At 45.2% G+C, this 22,565-nt stretch overlaps 1 protein-coding gene across 2 annotated transcripts in view; it reads left to right on the forward strand.

Annotated features, from left to right (window-relative positions):
• Positions 1–22,565, forward strand: part of LOC125456989 (ubiquitin-associated and SH3 domain-containing protein A-like) — a 163,566-nt gene that overhangs the window by 51,574 nt on the left and 89,427 nt on the right. For both annotated transcript variants that reach the window (XM_059650053.1, XM_059650054.1), the window contains 2 exons: positions 6,601–6,770; positions 10,251–10,459. In XM_059650053.1, the coding sequence (XP_059506036.1) occupies positions 6,601–6,770; positions 10,251–10,459 (379 nt within the window). The remainder of the gene's footprint in view (positions 1–6,600; positions 6,771–10,250; positions 10,460–22,565) is intronic.

A 22,565-nucleotide genomic window follows, 5' to 3' on the forward strand; every position in this document is an offset into this window, starting at 1 on the left:
ATAGGAGAAACAACTTGCTTTTTGGATGAGAAACTGGCTTTCTGTAAGAAGACAACGAGTGGTGGTTAATGGAAAATATTCAGCCTGGAGTCCGGTTACTACTGGTGTGCCTCAAGGATCTGTTTTGGGACCACTGCTGTTTGTCATTCTTATAAATGACTCAGACGCAGGCATAGGTGGATGGGTTAGTAAGTTTGCAGATGACACTAAAGTCGTGGAGTGGTGGACAGTGTGGAAGAATGTTGCAGGTTGCAGGGAGACTTGGATAAACTGCAGAATTGGGCTGAAAGGTGGCAAATGGAGTTTAATACAGATAAATGTGAGGTGATTCACTTTGGGAAGAATAATAGGAAGGCAGAATATCGGGTCAATGGAAAGATTCTTGGTAGTGTGGATGTACAGAGGGATCTTGGTGTCCATGTACACAGATCCCTGAAAGTTGCCACCCAGGTTGATAGTGCTGTTAAGAAGGCATACAGTGTGTTAGGTTTTATTAATAGAGGGATCGAGTTCTGGAGCCGTGATGTCATGCTGCAACTGTACAAAACGCTAGTGCGGCCTCATGTAGAGTATTGCGTACAGTTCTGGTCGCCCCATTACAGGAAGGATGTGGAAGCATTGGAAAAGGTACAGAGGAGATTTACCAGGATGTTGTCTGATCTGGAGCGCAGGCACTATGAAGAAAGGCTGAGGGACTTGGGTCTGTTTTCATTGGAGAGAAGGAGGCTAAGAGGGGATTTAATAGAGACATACAAGATGATCAGAGGATTAGATAGGGTGGACAGTGAGAATCTTTTTCCGAAGATGATGACATCAATTTGTAGAAGGGGACATAGCTACAAATTGAGGGGTTCTTTGTAGGTTACGTGGAACAGTCCCTCTTCCGTACCTACACAGGCCTCAAACAAAGGGTGTGGCCATGGGCACTCGCATGGGCCCAAGCTATGCCTGCCTCTTTGTAGGTTACGTGGAACAGTCCCTCTTCCGCACCTACACAGACCCCAAACCCCATCTCTTCCTCCGGTACATTGATGACTGTATCGGCGCTGCCTCTTGCTCCCCAGAGGAGCTCGAACAGATCATCCACTTCACCAATACTTTCCACCCCAACCTCAAGTTCACCTGGGCCATCTCCAGCAAATCCCTCACCTTCCTGGTTCTCTCAGTCTCCATCTCAGGCAACCAGCTTGTAACTGATGTCCATTTCAAGCCCACCGACTCCCACAGCTACCTAGAATACACCTCCTCCCACCCACCCTCCTGCAAAAATTCCATCTCCTATTCCCAAGTCCTCCGCCTCCGCCGCATCTGCTCCCACGACAAGACATTCCACTCCCGCACATCCCAGATGTCCAAGTTCTTCAAGGACCGCAACTTTCACCCCACAGTGGTCGAGAACGCCCTTGACCGCGTCTCCCGCATTTCCCGCAACACATCCCTCACACCCTGCCCCCGCCACAACCTCCCAAAGAGGATCCCCCTCATTCTCACACACCACCCTACCAACCTCAGGATACAACGCATCATCCTCCGACACTTCCGCCATTTACAATCCGACCCCACCACCCAAGACATTTTTCCATCCCCACCCTTGTCTGCTTTCCGGAGAGACCACTCTCTCCGTGACTCCCTTGTTCGCTCCACACTGCCCTCCAACCCCACCACACCCGGCACCTTCCCCTGCAACCGCAGGAAATGCTATACTTGCCCCCACACCTCCTCCCTCACCCCTATCCCAGGCCCCAAGATGACTTTCCATATTAAGCAGAGGTTCACCTGCACATCTGCCAATGTGGTATACTGCATCCACTGTACCCGGTGCGGCTTCCTCTACATTGGGGAAACCAAGCGGAGGCTTGGAGACCACTTTGCAGAACACCTCCACTCAGTTCGCAACAAACAACTGCACCTCCCAGTCACAAACCATTTCCACTCCCCCTCCCATTCTCTAGATGACATGTCCATCATGGGCCTCCTGCAGTGCCACAATGATGCCACTCGAAGGTTGCAGGGACAGCAACTCATATTCCGCTTGGGAACCCTGCAGCCCAATGGTATCAATGTGGACTTCACCAGCTTCAAAATCTCCCCTTCCCCCACCGCATCCCAAAACCAGTCCAGTTCGTCCCCTCCCCCCACTGCACCACACAACCAGCCCACTCTTCCCCTCCATCCACTGCATCCCAAAACCAGTCCAACCTGTCTCTGCTTCCCTAACCTGTTCTTCCTCTCACCCATCCCTTCCTCCCACCCCAAGCCGCACCTCCATCTCCTACCTACTAACCTCATCCCACTTCCTTGACTTGTCCGTCTTCCCTGGACTGACCTATCCCCTCCCTACCTCCCCACCTATCTTCTTTTCTCTCCATCATCGGTCCGCCTCCCCCTCTCTCCCCATTTATTCCAGAACCCTTACCCCATCCCCCTCTCTGATGTAGGGTCTAGGCCCGAAATGTCAGCTTTTGTGCTCCTGAGATGCTGCTGGGCCTGCTGTGTTCATCCAGCCTCACATTTTATTATCTTGGATTCTGCAGCATCTGCAGTTCCCATTATCACTGATACAAACTGAGGTGTGATAGATTTAAGACAGATGTCAGAGGCAGGTTCTTTACTCGGAGTGGTAAGGGCGTGGAACGCCCTGTCTGCCAATGTCGTTAACTCAGCCACATTAGGGGCATTTAAATAGTCCTTGGATAAGCATAAGGATGATTATGGGATAGTGTTGGGGGAGGGGCTTAGATTAGTTCACAGGTCGGCGCAACATCGAGGGCCAAAGGGCCTGTTCTTGCTGTATTGTTCCATGTTCTATGTTCTTCCTGTTGTCGCTGTTCTATCATTCAACTCGATCCACCATCTCGATATCAAAAATTAGACAACACCGGGTTATAGTCCAACAGGTTTATTTGAAGACACAAGCTTTTGGAATCTCACTTCTTCTTCAAGTGTCCCACCTAACAAAGGGACTTTGCTCTGAAAGTTTTCAAATAAACCTATTGGACTAGAACCTGGTTTCATGTGATTTCTGATTGTGTCCATCCGTGTCCAACACAGGCACCTTTGCATCATTGCTCCATTCAATGCCATACTTCTGCTCTGTCGCCATATCCTCGACACTTTAAATGTCAAAGCAAATTTCTTTCTTAAATATCTTCACTGACTTCACCTTGATAACATTCAGTGAAGAAATTTCTTCTCATTTCAATTCTAAATGGCCTGCCCCAGGCCCCGAGGCCTTTTGTCTGGACTCTCCGAGCGGAGGGGATACATCATTGTTGCATCGAGTCTGTCCAAATATGTCAAAAATGTATACATTTCAATGAGATCTGCTCACATTTCTAGAAACTCTGTTGAAAATGGATCCAGTTGACTATCAAAAATGTGTGGGTATCTGGAACTCATTACCTGAAAGGGTAGAAGAGGTGGGAACTCAAAAGAAACTTAAGAAGTATTTAAAACTCTGCTTGCAATGCAAAGGCATACAAGGCTATAGACCAATGCTGGAAAATGTGATTAGAGCAGATGGATGTTTCCCTTTGTGGGGCAATCTAGAATGAGGGGTCTAGTTTAAGGATAATGGGTGGCTGATTTAAAACAGAAATGATAAGAGATTACTTCTCTTTAAGGGTCATGAATCTGTGGAATTCACTCTCCCATGGATGGTGAGACACTGAATAAATTTTAAGAGGAAGCAGATTGTTAATTTGAAATGTGTTGGAGGGTTAATTGACAGCAGGCAGGAAGGTGGAGTTAAGGCTGAGATGAGATCAGCCATGATCATATCACATGGTGGATCAGGTTCAAGGGTTTGAATCACTTACTCCAGCTCCGACTTATTTTCATCAGCTAGCACAGACATGATTATTTGAAAGTCCTCTTTTCGTTCTGTAAAATCTTTAGGATTAATTACTTGCAGGGACGTTGCCAACAGTTGAGAATAGGATTGGAAAAAAGTCACAATTTTGAACAGCCAGCATTTCCAAACACTGGGTATGGTTTTTGTCATTTTAGTTGACCAAAAGGATATTATCGTGTCAAAACTGTTCAGAGAAGCTCCACTCAACTGCTTCCTGCAAGGAAAGGATGAACATTCTGAATGTTCTGAAGAATGGGTTGGGCCTATACTCATTAGAGCATGGAATATAGAACATGGAACAATACAGGCCCTTCGGCCCATGATGTTGTGCCGACCTGTTATCCTACTAAGATCAATCTACCCTATATACCCTGCATTTTACTATCGGCCAATGTGCAAATCCAAGAGTCACTTAAAAGTCTCTAAAGTATCTGACTCCACTACCACTGCCAGCAACACATTCCACACACCCACCCCTCTCTGTGTGAAGAATCTACCTCTGACGTCTCCCCTATACCTTTCTCCAGTCACATTAAAATTATGCCCCCTCGTAATAGTCATTTCTGCCCCGGGAAAAAGTCACTGCCTATCCACTCTATCTATGCCTCTCATTGTCTTTTATACCTCCATCAAGTCACATCTCATCCTTCTTCACTCCAATGAAAAAAGCCCCAGCTCCCTCAACCTTTCCTGCAGTCCAGGCAGCATTCTGGTAAATCTCCTCTGCACCCTCTCTAAAGCTTCCACACCTTTCCTATAATGAGGTGATCAGAACTGAACACGATATTCCAAGTGTGGTCTAACCAGAGTTTTATAGATCTGCAGCATAACCTCAAGGCTCTTAAGCTCAATTCCCCTGCCAATTTACCTCTGCCTTAAAGATTTGATTTTCACCACCTTTCCGGAGAGCTCCAAAGACTCTCACCTTCTGAGATAATATCTCCCCTCCCATCTCTGTTTTAAATGGGTGACCCCCGATTTTTAAACAATGACCCCTAATTCTAGATTTTCCCACAAGAGGGAACGCCTAGATTGCACTATCACATAATGCCAGTGGAGTTCCACAGGGTCAGTTTTGGGGGCCACAACTATTCACATTGAATGTTAGCGATCTGTACAAAGAAACTGAGGGCATTTTTACAAAATTTATAGATAACACAAAGATTGGAGGAGGGACAGGTAGTGTTGAGGAAGTGGGGAAGCTGCAGAAAGACTTGGACCGGCTAGGAGTGTGTGCAAAGGATGTGAGAAAGTGTGAGGCTTTGCACTTTGACAGGAAGCTTAGAGGTCTAGGCTATTTTTTAAATAGGGAAGGGCTTCAGAAATCTGAAGCACAGAGGGTTTTGGAAATCTTAGTTCAGAATGCTTTTAAGGTTAACATGTAAGTTCAACTGGCGGTTAGGAAGTCAAGTGCAATGTTAACATTCATTTCAAGAGAGCCAGAATACGTGGTCTGTAACCCTCTATATCCCAGTCTATTCTGTCAAAATACCTCTCAAACATTGCTGTTGTATTCGCCTCCACCACCTCCTCTGGCAGCACATTCCAACCAATTACCACCCTCCTGTGTAAAAAACACAACTCTGGAAAATAAATTCCCCTCAGGAAATTAATTCTTCAGTCTTATGAGATTGAAACTTATAAGATCTTGAGTAGGGCAGGATATTCGAAGAGTACTTCCCGTTACGGATGGAACTAAAATTGTGGTCATAGCTTGACAACGTGAAGCCTCCCTTTAAGGATGGGGATGAGGAGAATAACATTTCTCTCAGATGGTCATTAGAAGTGGTTTTCTCTTCTCCAGAGAACAGTGGAGGTGGATCAGTGGATATATTCAATGTCAAGTGAGGCAGATTTTTGTCACTCCACGCTCAACAGTTACACACTCGTGCCTGTTATACAACCACCCATGAAACATCTACCCATAACACACCAGCCTGTTAAACATCTATCTCTCACAATCCAGTCATTATAGCCATATTCACGCTCACCTAAAACTCCTTCCATAACCGTACTGTGCATCCACCTACAGCACATGGACTGCATGGGTTCTAGAAGGCAGCACACTACCACCTTCTCAAGGACAGCAAGAGTCAAACAATAAATGCTGTCACAGCTAGCGATGTCCCCATTCTACGGGAAAATATAAGATGACATCACCCACTCATTCTGCCAATTTAACATGTAAATGATGTGATGCTGAGTGATGGCTAGTCCATAATGGATGACAGACTGTACCCATTTGAAATCTTTCTGGAAATTTCATGTTAATCTGTGAATTTGAGTTTCTCACAAACTGCTCAAGAGTCTGTCACAGACACCAGCAAGTGAGGGTGTCAGGAAACATGAGAGGGAGTGAGGGAGGGAGGTCAGGGGAAGAGGGAAGAGAGTGGGATGTAACATAGGGGTCATGGGAAGAGGCTGGGGTCATTATAGAGTGTTGTGGTGATATTGGGAGGGTTCACGGGGAGAATGAAGAGCTCCTAGATGTCATGGGCATCATGGGGAGAGGACTGGGCTATGAAGAGTAAGGAAGTCATAGGGTGAGTAGGGAAGGCATGGGTCATGGGGAGAGTGCAGGTCATGGGAAAGGTTGGAAGGGATTAATGGATTGGTCCACTCATCATCCTTTGGGGGGGGGGCGGGGTTTGCAGATTTCAAGAAAATGCAGTGAATATGATTCTCTGATATCTGTGTGCAAAGCTGGCACTTGTTTGATTCTTGGCTTTGTCCTTTTCTAAAAACAGATTGTCAGATTGATCTCTACAACAAACAACTGCACCTGACACTCGCTCATAAGTTTCAGGTCCAGCAGCAGTGGAAACTGGAGGAACTCGCTCGATCCATCAAACTGGGGGTTAGCTGTCATTGGACAGCAGCTATTTATTCCAGAGATATGCGATTTGTACATTATCAGGTAATGGATTTGTCTGAGCAAAGTACAGTGAAGGTATAGAGGTGTCAGCTCTCTCCATTCGTAGAGATTGAGACAGAGTTTAGATATATCCACCTTCCTATCTAACCAGAATGAGAGATATGTCTGTTCCCTTCTGATGGGCATTGCAGGAATATTTTGTGATCCTTCAGAATCAATTTTGATTTCAATCACTTGTTGTAGTCATCAGATCTTGACAGTGGGAATGAACAGGATGAAACCGTGTAGGCCACAATGAGAATCCACCATCCTACCACCGCTTACACAACAGAGAAAAACTAACAACTTCAGTTTTGAAATTCTTATAATGATATATTGTCTCGCTGTATGATGGCTCATACAATGAGGCATTACAGGTAGAGTGCAGGAATAGGAAGGGTACAATCACAATGTTTGGGGTTTACTATAGGCCTCCCAACAGCCAGTGGGAGATAGGGAAACAGATATGTAGGCAGATTTTGGCAAGATGTAAAAGTAACAGGATTGTTATCATGGGTGATTTTAACTTCCCGTATATTGACTTAGTGCTTGGGGCATGGATGGGGCAGAGTTTGTAAAGAGCATCCAGGAGGGTTTCTTGAAACAGTACGTCAATAGTCCAACTAGGAGAGGGGCCGTACTGGGCCTAACATTGGGGAATGAACCTGGCCAGATGGTCAACATCTCAGTAGGGGAGCAGCTCGGGAACAGTGATCACAATTCAGTAAGCTTTAAGATATTAATGGATAAAGATAGGTGTTATTGCCAGTTGAAGGTGCTAAACTGGGGGAAGGCTAATTACAACAATATTAGGCAGGAACCGAAGAACGTAGATTGGAGGCAGGTGTTTGAGGGCAAATCAACATATGGTACGTGGGAGGCTTTCAAGTGTAAGTTGCTGAGAACTCCGGACTAGCACATTCCAAAGGAATGTAGGATAGATATGGCAAGTTTAGGGAACCTTGGATAATGAGAGATATTGTGAGCCTAATCAAAAAGAAAAAGGAGGCATTTAGCAAGGCTAGGAGGTTGGGAACACACTAAGCAAGGGTGGGATACAAGGAAAGTTGAAAGCAACTAAAGCAAGGAGTCAGGAGGGCTAAAATGGGTCATGAAAAGTCATTGGCAACAGGATTAAGGAAAATCCCAAGCTTTTTATACGTATATAAGGAGCAGGAGGGTAGCCAGGGAGAGGGTCGGCCCACTCAAGGACAGGGAAGGGAATTTATGTGTGGAGCCAGAGGAAATGCACGAGGTATTAAATGAGTACTTTGTTCAATATTCACCATAGCGAAGGATTTGGTTGATGATCAGTCTGGGGAAGGGTGTATCGATAGTTTGGGTCATGTTGAAATCAAAAGGGAGGAGGTATTGAGGGTTTTGAAACACATTAAGTTAGACAAGTCCCCAGGGCCTGATGGGATATACCTGAGAACACAGAGAGAGAGGTAAGGGAAGAAATTGCTGGGGCCTTGAGGGAAATCTTTGTGTCCTCACTGGCTACGGGGAGGTCCCAGAGAATTGGTGAATAGCCAATGTTGCTCCTTTGTTTAAGAAGGGTGGCAGGGATAACCCAGCCAATTACAGGCTGGTGAGCCTTACGTTAATGGTAGGACAATTGCTGGAGAGGATTCTTTGAGACAGGATTTACTCCCACTTGGAAATCAATGGGTGTATTAGTGACAGGCAAGCTGGTTTTGTGAAGGGGAGGTCGTGTCACACCAGGTTGGTTGAGTTTTTTTGAGAAAGTGATGAAGGTGATCAATGAGGGTAGGGCAGTGGATGTTGTTTACATGAACTTCAGCAAGACCTTTGACAAGGTCCCTCATGGCAGGCTGATACAGAAGGTAAAGTCACGTGGGGTCAGAGATGAACTTGCAAGATGGATGAAAAACTGACTCGGTCATAGAAGACAGAGGGTAGGGTGTGTTTCTGAATGGAGGGCTATAACTAGTGGTATTCCTCAGGGATCAGTGTTGGGACCATTGCTGTTTGTAATATATATAAATGACCTGGATGAAAATGTAATTGGTCTGATTAGTATGTTTGCCGATGACACAAAGGTTGGTGGAATTGCAGATAGCGTTGGGGACCGTCAAAGGATACAGCTGGATATAGATTCAGTTGATGGCTTGGACAGAGAGATGGCAGATGAGTTTAATCCAGAAAAAAATGTGAGGTAATGCATTTTTGATCCAGATGGAAAATATACAGTAAATGGCAGAACCCTTCAGAGTGCTGATGGGCAGAGGGATCTGGGTGTACAGGTACACAGGTCATTGAAACTGGCAATGCAGGTGGAGAAGGTAGTCAACAAGGTATATGGCATGGTTGCCTTCATCCGCTGGGGCACTGAGTTTAAAAATTAAAAATTGAACCTTGGTTCAGTCGCATTTGGAATATTGTGTTCAATTCTGGTCGCCCAGACTACCAGAAGGATGTGGTGGCTTTGGACAGGGTACAGAAAAGATTTACCAGGATGTTGCCTGGTACGGAGGGCATGAGCTATGAGGAGAGGTTAGAGAAACTTGGGTTGTTCTCACTGGAACGGCAGAGGTTGAGGGGTGACCTGATAGAGGTCTGCAAGATTATGAAGGGCGTGGACAGATTGGACAGTCAGAAGCTTTTTCCCAGGGTGTAAGAGCCAGTTACCAGGGACCATGAGTTTAAGGTGTGACGAGCAAGGTTTAAAGGTGATGTACGAGGCAAGTTTTTTATACAGAGGGTGGTGGGTGCCTGGAATTCGCTGCTGGGGGAGGTAGTGGAAGCAGATACAATAGTGACTTTTAAAGGGCGTCTTGACAAATACATGAATAGGATGGGAATAGAGGGATAGGGTCCCCGGAAGGGTAGGGGGTTTTAGTTGTGACAGGCAGCATGTTGATACAGGCTTGGAGGGCCAATGGGCCTGTTCCTGTACTGTAATTTTCTTTGTTTTGTTTTGTTCTTTGTTACTTGGACCCTGCATCCCACACCCAGCAGGCTTTGTGAGCAGAGTTCTGGATTCTCACAAAATGTTAACTCTGATTTATCTCCACAGATGCTGCCAGATCTGTTAAGCTTTTCCAACAATTTCTGCTTTTGTTACACCAAAACATTTCCTGGATGTCTGAATCCAGTGAAAATGCTGTGATATGGAGGGGTGTATGGATCCACTTCTCCCCATCCTCTCGGGGGTTGGGGGGGGAGCATATGTTTTCCTATGGAGATAATTACAACCTCCTGTGGGTTAAATGCCCACAGCTCATCTTTGTAATTAAAGTGATTGTCTAAGGAGAGCTTTAGAAATTATTTTCTCTCCTAGACCCATTGAGATATAGTTCTACTGACCTATTTTATCATCATCCTGGGTCAAATTCTGTTTTGCTGTAGTCATCAGTACTGAAGAGGCCTTTTGTAAAAATACAACCACAATCAACGTGAATATCCTCGAGCCATTCTCAAGAAATGTACTCAATGACTGCCAATTTTATTTTTCTCCAGGTTTCACGTGCGCTTTACCCCTATATGCCACAGAATGAGGATGAACTGAAGCTAAGTTTCAGTGATAATATCTTCTTGGACCCCACAAACCAGCAGGATGTGAGTGAAGGTTGGGTCCGTGGAATTTCACATCGGACTGGACGGACTGGCCTTCTGCCCGAGAACTACACGGAGAGAGGGTATGAGTCAGACACATGGGTCAGGCACAGGTAAACACCCAGCTATCAGCTCACTTATTTCCAGCTCCATTGCAACATTCCTGAGTTTGCCCCATCATAGCTCGTGTGCTGCTGAAACCCTCTCTTGATTTTATTATCTCCAGACTCAACTGCTTCCAGCTGGGCTGGTTTGTCATTTCTCTCCATCATCCCAACCCAATTTCACCACCACCTACAAGGCCTGAATTTAGTATTTAAGGCTCAACTGCCCATTTCCCAAAGCCCATCCTCACTGATCATTGCATACCAACCAAATTGGTTCCATTCAAGAAACATTTCCATTTTAAAAGTTTTGCCATTATGTTTAGGATCTCTCCAAGGCTTAACTCTTTGCAATCTGTCACCTACTCCAACCCCAACATCCCTCCCTTTTCCTGTAGCCTCCTCCAGACCTTATGCCTGTCCTGATCTCTGTAATCCCACCCCCCAGCGCCTTCAACCTACCCTATCTCTGTGACCCCGTCTAGCCGCTATACTCTTCCCTTTCGCTGTAACCTCCTCCAGCAACTACACTGTAGTGATTGTAATAAGATCAGACAGGTAAACCACATAGAATGAGTTCTCTGACTAGAGCTGTTAAACTTTAAGTTGCCACCCAGGTTGACAGGCCTGTTAAGAAGGCATACAGTGTTTTAGCTTTTATTAACAGAGGGATCGAGTTCCGGAACCAAGAGGTTATGGTGAAGCTGTACAAAACTCTGGTGCAGCCACACTTGGAGTATTGTGTACAGTTCTGGTCACCGCATTATAAGAAGGATGTGGAAGCTTTGGAAAGGGTGCAGAGGAGATTTACTAGGATGTTGCCTGGTATGGAGGGAAGGTCTTACAAGGAAAGGCTGAGGGACTTGAGGCTGTTTTCATTAGAGAGAAGGTTGAGAGGTGACTTAATTGAAGCATATAAAATAATCAGAGGGTTGGATAGGGAGGGCCTTTTTCCTAGGATGGTGATGGCGAGCACGAAGGGGCATAGCTTTAAATTGAGGTGTGAAAGATATAGGACAGATGTCAGAGGTAGTCTCTTTACTCAGAGTAGTAAGGGAATGGAACGCTTTGCCTGCAACGGTTGTAGATTCACCAACTTTAGGTACATTTAAGTCGTCATTGGACAAGCATATGGACGTACATGGAATAGTGTAGGTTAGATGGGCTTGAGATTGGTATGACAGGTCGGCACAACATCGAGGGCCGAAGGGCCTGTACTGTGCTGTAATGTTCTATGTCTAAACTGGTCCAATCAGGGAGCTCTGGCTGACAGATAAAACAGGAGGGTCAGAGTGTCAGTGACTCAAGACAGCCAGAGAGTCCCACTCGGCCTGAAAGGAGTAAGAGAACTCAGAGGCCAGTTTCCAGGACAGTGCACACTCTGGAAAGCCCACCTACATCTGGTTTGGAACAGTTTAATTGCTTAGCAATATTCAAAATAGATCCAATCAAAATAAACATTTGGTTAAATGGTCAATCTATGTGGTGCCCAACCAGAAAACCTGGATGAACTGGGAAATCCATGGCCTACTGCAAGCAAGACGTGCAGAATTAAAGGTGGATGACCAAGATCCATACAGAAAATCCAGATTTGATCTCCACAAAGCCATCAGAAATGCCAAGAGGCAGTAACAGGCTGAGATAGAGGCCCAAACCAATCATACAGATTCCCGCTGTCTGTGACAAGATCTATACAACATAACAGGATACAAAATGAAGCAGAGCAAGGTAGTGGGCAAAAACATATCCCTCCTTGATACACTCAGTGAACCAAAGAAAGATGTGATGTGCCTTAATGACTACTGCCCAGTGGCTCAGCACTTCGTGATTAAGAAGTGCTTTGAGGAGCTGGTCATGACCGACATCAACTCTAGCCAAGATAACAAAGTGTGGAGCTGGATGAACACAGCAGGCTGAGCAGCATCTCAGGAGCTCAAAAGCTGATGTTTCGGGCCTAGGCCCTTCATCAGCGAGGGGGATGGGGAGAGGGTTCTGGAATAAATAGGGAGACAGGGAGAGGTGGACCGAAGATGGAGAGAAAAGAAGATAGGTGGAGAGGAGAGTATAGGTGGGGAGGTAGGGAGGGGATAGGTCAGTCCAGGGAAGACGGACAGGTCAAGGAGGTGGGATGAGGTTAGTAGGTAGGAAATGGAAGTGCGGCTTGAGGTGGGAGGAAGGGAGAAGTGAGAGGAAGAACAGGTTAGGGAAGCAAACACAGGCTGGGCTGGTTTTGGGATGCAGTGGAGGAAGGGGAGCCTTCCGGGGAGACCACTCTTTCTGTTACTCCCTTGTCCGCTCCACACTCCCCTCCAATCCCGCCACACCTGGCACCTTCCCCTGCAACTGCAGGAAGTGCTACACTTGCCCCCACACCGCCTCCCTCACCCCCATCCCAGGCTCCAAGATGACTTTCCATATTAAGCAGATGTTCACCTGCCAATGTAGTATACTGTATCCACTGTACCCGGTGTGGCTTCCTCTACATTGGGGAAACCAAGCAGAGGCTTGAGGGCCGCTTTGCAGAACACCTCCACTTGGTTTGCAATAAACAACTGCACCTCCCAGTCACAAACCATTTTAACTCCTCTTCCCATTCCTTAGACGACATGTCCATCATGAGCCTCCTGCAGTGCCACAATGATGCCACCCGAAGGTTGCAGGAACAGCAACTCCTATTCCGCTTGGGAACCCTGAAGCCCAATGTTATCAATGTGGACTTCACAAGCTTCAAAATCTCCCCTTCCCCCACTGCATCCCAAAACCAGCCCAGCTCGTCCCCTCCCCCCCACTGCATCCCAAAACCAGCCTAGCTTGTCCCTGCCTCCCTAACCTGTTCTTCCTCTCACCTATCCCTTCCTCTGACCTCAAGCCGCACCTCCATTTCCCACCTAGTAACCTCACCCCACCTCTGACTTTCCCTGGACTGACCTATCCCCTCCCTACCTATACTCTCCTCTCCATCTATCTTGTTTTCTCTCCATCTTTGGTTCGCTTCCCCCTCTCTCCCTATTTATTCCAGAACCCTCTCCGCATCCCCCTCTCTGATGAAGGGTCTAGGCCCGAAACGTCAGCTTTTGTGCTCCTGAGATGCTGCTTGGCCTGCTGTGTTCATCCAGCTCCACACTTTATTATCTTGGTTTCTCCAGCATCTGCAGTTCCCATTATCACTGATCATCAACTCTAGCCTGATTCGATCCGCTGTAATTTGCCTACTAGTGAAACAGTACCACAACTGACATCATCTCCCTAGCACTACACTCATTCCTAGAACATCTGGATAACTTCTGAAGCAGGGTCTAGACCTGAAACATCAGCCTTCCTGCTCCTGTGATCTTGCTTGGCCTGCTGTGGTCATCCAGCTCCACACTTTGTTATCCAAGTACAAGAAGTATTTTGTGCTGCTGCATTCTGAAATTCAATTCAGCCAGACAGATAATAAGATCAAATCTCCAGATGACACATCTGGCACAACGTACAAGGATGAACCATGTACCTTGATAAATATAAATAGATTTGTCTGTTAGATAAATTTTATACCCCGCCTCAGAAGATAATGCAGGAAATGTTAGTGCACCACAAGTTGTGCAGGCTGTGTTTGTTGGTTTCTCTGTCTAAGCCGGCCAGTGCAGGCAGTGTGTTTGTCTCAGAGATGTGCCCTGCCCAACATCAGTGACATTGAGGCATGAATTCAGAACTGTAAAGCTCTGTGCAAACTTCAAGGAATTGTAAAAGTAATAGGGTAAAGATATCAGGGAATTTCAACTTCAGTATCAATTTTGACAACATTAACTGGGATAGTCATAGTGTGAAAGGTGTAGAGGGAATAAAATTCTTAAAATGCATACAGGAGAGCTTTTTAAGCCAGTAGGTAGAAGGCCCAATGAGTTGCAGCACAAATTAAAACATGGGGCGAGGAGTCATTGCTGTCAGCGAAACTGTTTTGAGGGGCAGGGTTGAAATTTCAATATTCCAGGACAGAGTCTTCGATTGAGACAGGGAAGGAGGTAAAAGAGGAGGAAGTGTTGAGATAACATTTAAGAAGGCTCCTCAAATAAAGTCATATTGTAGAACTTAAAAACTGAAAGGAGAAATCATATTGCTGGGATGGTGCTGAAGGCCCCCAACAATTCAAGAGAAATGGAAGAGCAGATATGAAGACAAATTGCAGGGGAGAGGGAAAAAACAGTACAGTGAAAGCAGGGGAGAGAGAGCATGAGAACTACAGATGCTGGAGAATCCAAGACAACAAAGTGTGAAGCTGGATGAACACAGCAGGCCATGTAGCATCCCAGGAGCACAAAAGCTGACGTTTCGGGCCTAGACCCTAAACTTCACCAAAATTACCTGGATCAGGAGTCACATGACACCAGGTTATCGTCCAACAGGTTTACTTGAAATCACAAGCTTTCAAAGCGCTACTCTTTGTCAGGTGAAGTGAAGAGTGGCACATAGGCTCAGAATTTATAGACAGGATAACTAGAGAAACAATAGAGCCCACAGTAGGAGTAATGTGTGCGTGGAGCTAGACAATGTAGGTAGGGTTTTAAATAAATACTTGGTGTCGGTGTTCACTAGTGAAAGGGACAATCTGAGTATAGAAATCATGGAGAAGGTTCTTAGGGACAGAATTAATTTGCATTTTGGAGAGGTAGATATTAATCAAGAACAGTCAGCATGGTTTTGTTCATAGGAAGTCATGTTTGACCAACTTGATTAAATCTTTCAAAGACGTGACCAGGTGTACAGATGTGGACAGTGCATTCAACAGGTTCTACTTGGAATTCAGCAAGGCTTTTGAGCAGGACAAAAAAGGCAGAGGAATATATGATGAATGATAGAACCCTGGAAAGTACTGAGGATCAGAGAGATCTAGGTGTAAACAGTACACACTGCTGTTGAGCATCGGTGATGGAGGGAGTGTTTATGGAAGTGGTATCAATCAAGCGGGCTGCTTTGTTCTGGAAGGTGTCAAGCTCCTTGATTGTTGTTGGAGCTGCACTCATTTGGGCAAATAGGGGTACACTCCCACATTCCTGACTTGTGCCTTGTAGGTGGTGGACAGGCTTTGGGGAGTCAGAAGGAGAATTACTCACTTCAGGGTTCCTAGTTTCTGACCTGTTCTTGTAGCTCCAGTCTTTATATGGGTTCGGTTGTGTTTCTGGTCAGTGGTAACCCCCACCTGTATGTGGGTTCGGTTGTGTTTCTGGTCAGTGGTAACCCCCAGAATGTTGACCGTGGTGAATTCAGTGACTGTAGCAGTGCTGAATGTCAAGCAGTGGTGGTTAGATTGTGTCTTGTTGGAGAAAGCCATTGTCTGGCATTTGTGTGGTGCAAATGTTATTTGCTGACCTGGCTGATGTACCTCAGGCCTCAACTCCAACTGTTTGCCTGTGTCTCATTGAAATATCGGAGGATTGAGGCAAAAAAAAATCTTCCTGTTATAAATGCTTTCAGTGACCGAGTGTCCAAAACTCTGAGTAGAGAATTCAAGACCTTTACTATCCTCCTGAGAAAATAAACTCCTTCACGTCTCAATATAGTGAGTGCCCCCTTATTCTGTATCTGTATCCCCTCATTTGAGATTTCCCGAATAGCAGAAACATTTTCTCAACATTTACTTTGTCAAGCCCCCTCAGAATCCTATATGGTCCAATAAGATCACTCCTCACTCTTCTTAACCCTAAAGAACAAAAGCTTACCTGTTTATCTGTCATTGATAAATCAAGCCTTTCATCAGAGGAATCAGCTGAGTGAATTTTCTTTTAAATTTTCTTTACAGCAGGTAATAAAGATGGCAAAAGGAATTTTGGCATTTATTGTTAAAGTTACGGAGTATAAAATTAGGGAAATGTTGGTGCAACAGTACAAGGCATTAGTGAGACTGCACCCAGAGATTTGTGTACAGTTTTGGTCACCTTACTTGAGGATGGACATAGTTGTATTGGAGGCAGCTTAGAGGAAGTTCACTACATTGATACCACAGATGAGGGGTTTGACTTAGAAAGAGAGACTGAGCAGTTTAGGCTTACACTCTCTGGAGTTAAGAAGAATGAGAGGAGATCTAATTGAGATGTATAAGATACTAAAGACAATTGACAAAATAGGCATTGAAAAGATGTTAACATAAAACGAAGAACAACAAATGCTGAAGCCAAAATTAAAAATAGAAATGCAGGAGAGACTCAGCGGGTCTGGCAGCATCGGTAGAAAGAAAGCAGAGTTAACTTTGAGTCCAGTGATTTTCATCAGAATACTGAGAGCATGTTTGCCTTTTGGGACAATCTAGAATGAGAGGTCATATTTTTATGGCAAAGGTTAGCAGATTTAAAACAGAGATGAAGAGAAATTGCTTTTCTCAAAGGATCATGAATCTGTGGAATCCCCCCAGCACAACCAGAACATCCTTCATCAGACAAAAGACCAAAAATACCCGCATAACTTCAGCTGTGGTCACCATAGCCCGTCACAATTGCAGCAAGGCATCCCTGCTCCTAAATTCAAATCCTCTCACTATGAAGGCCAGCATACCATTTATCTTCATTACAACCTGCATGATTACTTACGGTGACCAGTAAATAAGGACACTCAAGTCTCATTGTATCTCCTCCTTTCCCAAACTATCTCCATCCAGATAGCAGCCTGCCTTCCTGTCATTGCTCCCAAAGTGGATAGCCTCATATTTATCCGAGCTGTGCTGTATCTGGCATGAATGTACCCACTCAATTAACTTGTCCAAATCGCACTGAAGTATCTGTTTCCTCCTCTCAGCCCACCCATTCACCCAGTTTTGCATCATAAACTGCAACCACTAGCAGTATGAGCCAACATTCCATTTGCCTTATTAATTACTTGCAATACTTGAATGTTAACATTGTTTCATGCACAAGAACACTCAGATCTCTCCACATTGCACTTTTTTGAAGTATCTTTCCATTTAAAGGCAGAAGTATAATTAAGAGGGAAATCAGGAGGGTATTAATGATAAAAGGGTAACTATGGAGAGAATAGGGTCCCTTAAAGGTCAGCAAGGCCACTTCTGTGTGGAACTACAGACAATGGGGGAGATACTAAATGAGTATTCTGCATCAGTGTTTACTGTGGAGAAGGATATGGAAGATCTGGAAAGTGAGGAAATAAACAGCGACATCTTGAAAAATACTAGAGGGGGAGGTGCTGGACATCTTAAAATGCATAAAAGGTGGATAAATCCCTGGGACCTGATCAGGTGTACCTTACAGTTCTATGCGAAGGAAGGCAAATGATTGCTGGTTCCCTTGCTGAGATATTTGCATCATCGATAGCAACGGGCGAGGTGCCAGAAAACTGGAAGTTGGACAATGTGTTGGACAATAAGAAAGCTGGTGAGGAAAAGCCAGGGAACTATAGACCAGGGAGCCTGACATCAGTGATGGGCAAGTTGTTGGAGGGGATCCTGAGGGATAGGATTTACGTGTATTTGGAAAGACAAAGACTGATTAGGGATAGTCAACATGGCTTTAAGGTTTAAGGTAAGAGGAGAAAGATTTAGAAGGGATCAAAGGGGCAGCTTTTTCACACAGAGGGTGATGCATATATGGAGTGAGCTGGAATTTTGTGGAAGCTGGTACAACTACAACAATTAAAAGGCCTCTGGATGGGTTTGTGATTAGCAAGGGCCTAGAGGGATATAGGACAAATGCTGGCAATTGGGCCTAGATTAATTTAGGATATCTGTTCATTATGGATGAGTTGGACCAAAGGGCCTGCTTCCATGCTTTACATCTCTATAACTGCATTAAGTTATCATCTGCCGTTTATTTTTTTCCCCTACCAAAGAGCATGGCCTCATTCTTTCCTACATTAAACTATATAAAACCACAAGAAATAGGAACAGGAGCAAGCAACTATTTAATAGATTCATGGCTCATTCAACATTCCTTGCATCCATTCTCCTGTCCTTTCGCCTTGATTCCCTGACTGATCAAGAATCTATCAATCTCCCTTAATTATACATAGACTCTGCCCCCACAGCTCCCTACAGCAAGGAGTTCCAAATACTTACACCTGTCTGAGAGAAGAAATTCCTCATCTTAAATTAACACCCCTTTATTCTGGGACTATGCCCTCTGATTGATTGATTTATTGTCGCGTGTACCAAAGAACAGTGAAACATTGTTTACAAGCAGTACAACTAGATCATAGTAAGCAAATGATGTACAGATCAAAACGATTTAGAAGCATACAGATTACATCACTCAGGATGTATACTTGGCTAGATCAATATTAGTAAGATCAGCATTTTTTGAGACTGGAAAGTCCATTCATCAGCCTGATAATGGCTGGGAAGAAATTGTTCCTGAACCTGTTGGTGCATGTGTTCAGTCTTTTGTATCTTCTGCCTGATGGAAGTAGTTGTAGGGGATCATTCCCAGGGTGGGATGGGTCTGTGATGACACAACCTATCTGCCTTCTCTCCCACCTATCCACTCCCCTCACCTCATTGACCAATCCCGGCTGTGAGCTGTGTACTCTACAGACCATAGTTTCCCCTCCTCTGTTATTAAGGATGCCTGAAATGATATCTCCCCCATATCAAAGAACAAAGCACAAAGAAAATTACAGCACAGGAACAGGCCCTTTGGCCCTCCAAGCCTGCGCCAATCCAGATCCTCGATCTAAACCTGTCACCTATTTTCCAAGGATCTATATCCCTTTGCTCCCTGCCCATTCATGTATCTGTCTGGATACATCTTAAATGATGCTATCATACCCACCTCCACTAGCAATGCATTCCAGTCACTCGCCACCCTCTGCGTAAAGAACTTTCCATGGATATCTCCCTTAAACTTTTCCCCTCTCACCTTGAAATCATGACCACTAGCAATTGAGTCCCCAACTCTGGGAAAAAGATTTTTGTTGTCCACCCTGTCTATACCTCTCATGATTTTGTAGACCTCAATCAGGTCCCCCCTCAACCTCTGTCTTTCTAATGTAAGTCATCTTAATCTACTCAACCTCTCTTTATAACTCGAGCCCTCCATACCAGGCAACATCCTGGTGAACCTCCTCTGCACCCTCTCCAAAGCATCCACATCCTTTTGGTAAATTTTCCATGCTTACACCCTCAAACTCTCTCTCTCCTCCCAGCATCAATAAGGATAAAGTCCCCTTGGCCCTCATATACCACCCCAACAACCTCGGAATACAACGCATCATCTTCCAACATTTCTGCAACCTACAATCAAATCCCACCACCATATTCCAGACTCCCAAGGTGGAATATGAGGTGCTCCTCCTCCAGTTTCCAGGTGGCATCATTGTGACACTGGAGGAGGCCCAGGATGGACATGTTGTCCAGTGAGTGGGAGGGGTAATTGAAGTGGTTTGTGATTGAAAGGTGGAGCCAACCCTCCCTCTCATCTCCGTCTGACACAGCCTGTCCAGCTTCTCTCCCACCTATCTGCTCCTCCCACATCACTGACCAATCCCCAACACTCCCTACCTGCACCCACCTATTACCATCCCACCTACATTCCTCAGCCCCACCCATCCTCTCACTATTTATTTCAGAGCCCCCTACCCCCTCCTCATTTCTGAAGAAGGATCCTGACCCGAAACATTAGCTTTCCTGCTGCTCTGATGCTGTCTGACCTGCTGTGTACCTCCAGTTCCACACTGTGTTGTCTCAAACATAGATCCCTGAAAGTTGCCACCCAGGTTGATAGTGCTGTTAAGAAGGCTTACCGTGTATTAGGTTTTATTGGCAGAGGGATTGAGTTCCAGAGCTGTGATGTCATGCTGCAACTGTGCAAAACACTAGTTCGGCCTCACCTGGAACATTGCTTGCGGTTCTGGTCGCCCCATTACGGGAAGGATGTGGAAGCATTGGAAAAGGTGCAGAGGAGATTTACCGGGATGTTGCCTGGTCTGGAGCGCAGGCCCGATGAAGAAAGGCTGAGGGACTTGGGTCTGTTTTCATTGGAGAGAAGGAGGCTAAGAGGGGATTTAATAGAGACATACAAGATGATCAGAGGATTAGATAGGGTGGACAATGAGAGTCTTTTTCTGAGGTTGATGACTTCAGCTTGTACAAGGGGGCAGAGATACAAATTGAGGGGTGATAGATTTAAGACAGATGTCAGAGGTAGGTTCCGTACTCAGAGAGTGGCAGGCAGGGCGTTCCACATCCTTAACAATGTAGTTAACTTAGCCACATTAGGGGCATTTAAACAGTCCTTGGAAAAGCAGATGGATGATGGTGGGATAGCGTAGGGGGATGGGCTTAGATTAGTTCACAGGTCGACACAACATCGAGGGCCAAAGGGCCTGTTCTGCGCCGTATTGTTCTATGTTCAATGTTCTATGTTTCATCTGACACATTGACTGAACCAACATAAAACAGAAGAGGGCGCTGTTCCCACCTGCCGAGTGTTAACGACTGCAAGCTGAGCAGCAGAAATGGCAGATAATTTTGGGCGAGTTCATAAACAAGCATTTGGCTTCCATCATCAATTTCAATCTGCTAAGGATAGAATTTGGAGAAAAGAGAAATTTGAATAAGCCCAAAATATTGACTTTCATGCTTCTTTGAGAGGCAACTGAATCTGGTTCTTAATTGCAATTGTTCCCTGCCCATCCATGTACCTGTCCAAATATATCTTAAAAGACGCTAATGTGTCTGCGTCTACCACCTCCGCTGGCAACGTGTTCCAGGCACCCACCACCCTCTGTGTAAAGAACATTCCACGCATATCTCCCTTAAACTTTCCTCCTCTCACTTTGAACTCATCACCCCTCTTAATTGAGTCCCCCACTCTGGGAAAAAGCTTTTTGCTATCCACCCTGTCTATACCCCTCATGATTTTGTAGACCTCAATCAGGTCCCCCCTCAATCTCCATCTTTCTAATGAAAGTAATCCTAATCTACTCAACCTCTCTTCATAGCTAGCACCCTCCATACCAGGCAACATCCTGGTGAACCTCCTCTGCACCCTCTCCAAAGCATCCACATCCTTTTGGTAATGTGGCGACCAGAACTGTACACAGTAGAACCAGAATCAGTTGCCTCTCAAAGTGGTCCAGACTAATAAGCCATTTCTTGCCTTTTGGCTTGCGTTTTCCTTACTCCCAATGGCCCTCTAACAGCAGATGATGTGCTAACCACAACACCTCCTTTCTATAATCTCTTAGTAATACAACTAGATGAACATCTGCTCATTTCTCATCCACCTGAATATGTAATGGTCTCCATTTCCTCATCAAGACTTTAGTTTTAAAGCAGTAACTTTCTGGGATACACGCAGATTCTTTTTCTGTGTATGGTTTTTGATACAACTGCTCTGGCTCTTCATCTTTTTGTTACAATGAAGATGTGAAAATAGAAAGTCCCCTGGGCCGGATGGGATATATCGTAGAATTCTCTGGGAAGCCAGGGAGAGATTGCAGAGCCTTTGGCTTTGATCTTTATGTCATCATTGTCTACAGGAATAGTGCCCGAAGACTGGAGGATAGCAAATGTTGTTCTCTTGTTCAAGAAGGGAAGTAGAGACAACCTTGGTAATTACAGACCAGTGAGCCTTACTTCGGTTGTGGGTAAAGTGTTGGAAAGGATTATAAAAGATAGGATTTATAATCATCAAGAAAGGAATAATTTGATTAGAGATAGTCAGCATGGTTTTGTGAAGGGAAGGTTGTGCCTCACAAACATCACTGAGTTCTTTGAGAAGGTGACCAAACAGGTGGATGAGGGTAAAGTGGTTGATGTGGTGTATCCAGATTTCAGTAAAGCGTTTGATAAGGTTCCCCATGATAGGCTATTGCAGAAAATATGGAGGCATGGGATTGAGGGTGATTTAGCAGTTTGGATCAGAAATTGGCTAGCTGTAAGAAGACAGAGGGTGGGGGTTGATGGGAAATGTACATCCTGGAGTTCAGCTACTAGTGGTGTACCGCCGGGATCTGTTTTGGGGCCACTGCTGTTTGTCATTTTTATAAATGACCTGGATGAGGGCATGGAAGGATGGGTTAGTAAATTTGTGGATGACACTAAAGTCGGTGGAGTTGTGAATAGTGCGGAAGGATGTTGCAGGTTATAGAGGGATATAGATAAGCAGCAGAGCTGGGCTGAAAAGTGGCA

The sequence above is a fragment of the Stegostoma tigrinum genome, chromosome 12 (genome assembly GCF_030684315.1).
Source record: "Stegostoma tigrinum isolate sSteTig4 chromosome 12, sSteTig4.hap1, whole genome shotgun sequence".
Taxonomy (NCBI): domain Eukaryota; kingdom Metazoa; phylum Chordata; class Chondrichthyes; order Orectolobiformes; family Stegostomatidae; genus Stegostoma; species Stegostoma tigrinum.